Source organism: Pygoscelis adeliae, unplaced genomic scaffold, assembly GCF_000699105.1.
Source record: "Pygoscelis adeliae isolate BGI_AS28 unplaced genomic scaffold, ASM69910v1 Scaffold160, whole genome shotgun sequence".
NCBI lineage: Eukaryota > Metazoa > Chordata > Aves > Sphenisciformes > Spheniscidae > Pygoscelis > Pygoscelis adeliae.
The window spans coordinates 9,464,649-9,468,256 of record NW_008824035.1 but is presented as its reverse complement, the minus strand read 5'-3'; the positions used below and the strand labels follow the sequence as shown (position 1 = coordinate 9,468,256).

Here is a 3,608-nt window from a genome sequence, read left to right as displayed (position 1 = left end):
CCAAAGAAAATATTCTCTTTACAATTACTAAACTGGAACTAATTCAATCATTGGTCTGTCAAACCTTGCCTGAAAGTACCCGTTTTGGGGTAACAGGGGTAGGAGGACAACAAAATAAAAAGCCAACAGTCTCTCCTTTCTGAAAAAGCTACATGTTGGCACAATGTAACAAATATGAGTTTTCACTGAATATTGTATAAAATTTAAAACAAATAAGTAGTTTAAATACATAAATTAAGTTAGTAACAGAATATAAGCTAAGACCTTAAAATAACAAGCATTCAGAATTTTTAATATATTAAGGTCCCTTTTTTTAATATCAACAATTTCATTCACACCAGAAAGCAAGCAATAGGTGACATTAAAGCTCAAGGAAATTTGCTCATCTAATTAATTTGGCAGCAACATAGCAGTTTTTACTGGAAGTTCTTGGAGCCCACCTTCTGTGTACAGTCTATATCACTGAACTTATTTATTGTAAACAGTCATACACATCACCCACTGCTGCAGAAAGAAAAAAAGCACAGGTTATAAGTTCTGGCAGCGTACCTTAATCTATTAAGTACAGATTTACTTTTACGTAATAGTCTCTAAATTGTTGCCTACATGATTTCATTTACAAACATTTACATTTCCAATTAAGTAATACCAGTCGGCTTTCAGCATGGGCTAGCAAGTAACTGCACACCAGTCCCATCCAAGCTGATGCTTTCTTCTTTTGGAGATCGGAATGGATCTTCAAGCAACAAACGGTACCTGAAGAGCCTAACTCTTCCTCCGATGGCAGAACAGCCACAAACTCACACTAGCAATATTCACGGCAACAGAGTCCACCTCTCTGTAGCGGCAGCAGCAGCAATCTCAGCTCAGCGTGACAGACAGCGACTGCCAGCCCAGCCCAGTCCCACTACTCTTCCCTTCCCTCGCTCACAGCAGGCATCAAGGCAAGATCACTTTAGCCTGTCATACATTATTTTAGTTAAGACAAACTCCCCCTTTTTTTTCCCACCTCCCAACAATGACTGCAGTTACGTGATGACTAAGTGTAACATATGGGAAATAAAAACCTGAATGCTTTAGATTTTAAAAGACAAAATCTTGAGGCTAGACAAGAGTCTAATTTAAAGAGAACTCACTGTTTATAAAACATTCTGCATGCACAGATTTATGATGTCTACTAATCCAAACAAGTAGAAAATTAACACAGAACGTATTACATGAAGATGAACAAAATCAAGACTATACAAGAGAAATTAAGGAAATTAAATTAAATTATATAATTCAGATGTATATCTTCATGACCATTGCCACCTTTTCCTGAGTTAGTCTCAGACAGATGAGCACAAACAGCCCAAGAAGAGTTACCTCAGTCTACTGTGCTACTGAATTATCACTGCTTTATTACTGCTATAGTGAAATATTAAAATCATATAAGCAGCATAAGTGAACTCAGGAGCTGTATCTAGCCGCTAATCCCCACATGCATTGATTTTAAGTAACAAAATACTCTCTTAAAATTAAAGTCAAAAGACCATTCAAATGAAAGCTGATTTACTATTTATATCCAGCTTATTATCCAATTCAGTATATTTACTGAATACAGATTCAGTAAATATACTATTTTCATTAATATTTAAGGGTGATTTTTTTCCAGAGAGAGATTTTGCAAGTCGGAGAACACACGTACAGGTATTTACAATATTAGCACTCCCCGTAAGGACAGACGCCAAAGGCAGGATGAGGGGAGAGGTAATAATCTCTTTGTCACTTCAACTATTAATTTAGAAGTAGCCAGTCATAGCTAAGTGAGAAGAAAAAGAGATTATTGATGTGGCCAATGCAGCAATAACACTACAATTTAGAACAAAATTGCCAACAAAACTTAAAAGCCACATCATTATCTCTGCGCAATCAACAGCCAGAAAGTTTTGTCTCAAATTCAGCAGACTTTTGTTTTATGATCCATACAGTAACAAGTATGCTTAATACTCACTTGAGCAGGAAAAACAAGATAACATGTTGTAACAATCCACCTAAACAAACAGCTCCATATTAATGCATTTTTCAGTATTTAAAAAGTACACAGGGATTACAGACAGAAGCAACCTGTTTGGACCTGATTGTGGGTGCGATCTGGCTGTAAAACTGAGGCCTAAGTGTTGAAGGAAAGCACAGACGTGCATGCTAATTTGCCCTATGATTTATGTACACTCACTTTATTCAAGATACCTCTGCAAGTAACTGCAAACTGAAATTAACAAGTCACAAGTGCCTATTAAGTTTCTGTTTTCTGAAAGCACCTTAAGTTTTACTGTTCAAGCAAAAATCCAGTTCCCACACTGAACATATAGAGCAGATTATGGCAACAGTCAATAGCAAAAACCATTGCTGTGACAAAATTAATACACTCCTAGAATAAGGAAACAGTTAGAAGAGACACATTGTAGGAATATCCCTGAATATACCAGGTAGCAAGTAGCAAGTGCCTATAAAAAGGAGAGAGAGTCAGGGGGAAAAAAGGCTGCCCATAAAGCTTACTGTCAAAAGACTGAGGACACAGGTATATTGATAGATACTTGTTTGGCTACCTACAGCATACACAATATTCTGAATGACACAAAATACAGGGTGGAAATTTTACAAATGAGCAACCTCATGACACGTTAGGTATGTCCGCTACTGTTCATTTTCCAGATCTCTTCAGAAGATCCTCCAAGTCACCTGGGAGCCACTGCCTTCAAGGACAAGAACACCAAGCACCAAATGGTGCTGAGCAATGACTAGCAGCTCCTAGATTTCTCATTCTCATACCACAAAGGTCATATTGGAGCGGGGGGACATATAATCCAGGTACATATATAATTTCACATTCTAAAATGGATGTCAATAAAAACTTATAGACATTATAGTTGCATTCAACTTCTGTGAAAACCCTGGGTTCAGTAATATTATTTCAGCTGCTTAACTGAAGAAAAATATTAAGAATTTGAGTTACCTTGGAGGTTTGTGATACTGGCATAGGAAGTCAAATCTGTCATCTGGCACAGGTACTCGACTCTCATTTGGATCAATAGTACAGAAAGGAAAATTTTCTGCTGCTGCTTGACTCTTTGTTAACACATTGAAAAACGTTGATTTCCTATAAACAAAATACACACATTTTTAAAGAAGTTCAAATTAGAAGCATTTAAAAAGGCTGGATAGAAACACATCTTATTCCAACCCAAAAGCAATACTGAACTTTCCCTTTACTTCAACAACAGTGACCACTGCCCTGATTCTAGCACAAGACACTTTCAAATACACATACGAAGTGTCCCATTGAAACCCAATGATGTTTACCTCTCTTCCTTGCCCTTGAAAATTCCCCTAAGTGCCTGTATAGCACATTGCAGTTAGCAAAGAAATTTTAAGTCAAAAGCAAAGCACAGCTCTACTGGCCGCTACTCGTTTTCCTCAAGCACAAAGTGAGAAACCTATAAGGATGCTTGAAACTTATTCCGAGTGAACTAGTTTTCCCAAGACTCACCAGCTCTTTCCACAACTGTATTGTTTCTTCAGATTTATTTATGTATTAACACAATTTCAGTATCTAAGCAATAAAAGTC

At 36.9% G+C, this 3,608-nt stretch overlaps 1 protein-coding gene across 2 annotated transcripts in view; it reads right to left on the bottom strand.

Annotated features, from left to right (window-relative positions):
- OLA1 (Obg-like ATPase 1) overlaps nt 1-3,134 on the bottom strand; it is a 101,915-nt gene extending 98,781 nt beyond the window's left edge. For both annotated transcript variants that reach the window (XM_009332647.1, XM_009332654.1), the window contains exon 1: nt 2,996-3,134. In XM_009332647.1, the coding sequence (XP_009330922.1) occupies nt 2,996-3,062 (67 nt within the window). In that variant the 5' untranslated portion in view covers nt 3,063-3,134. The remainder of the gene's footprint in view (nt 1-2,995) is intronic.
- Nucleotides 3,135-3,608: the final 474 nt, after the last annotated feature.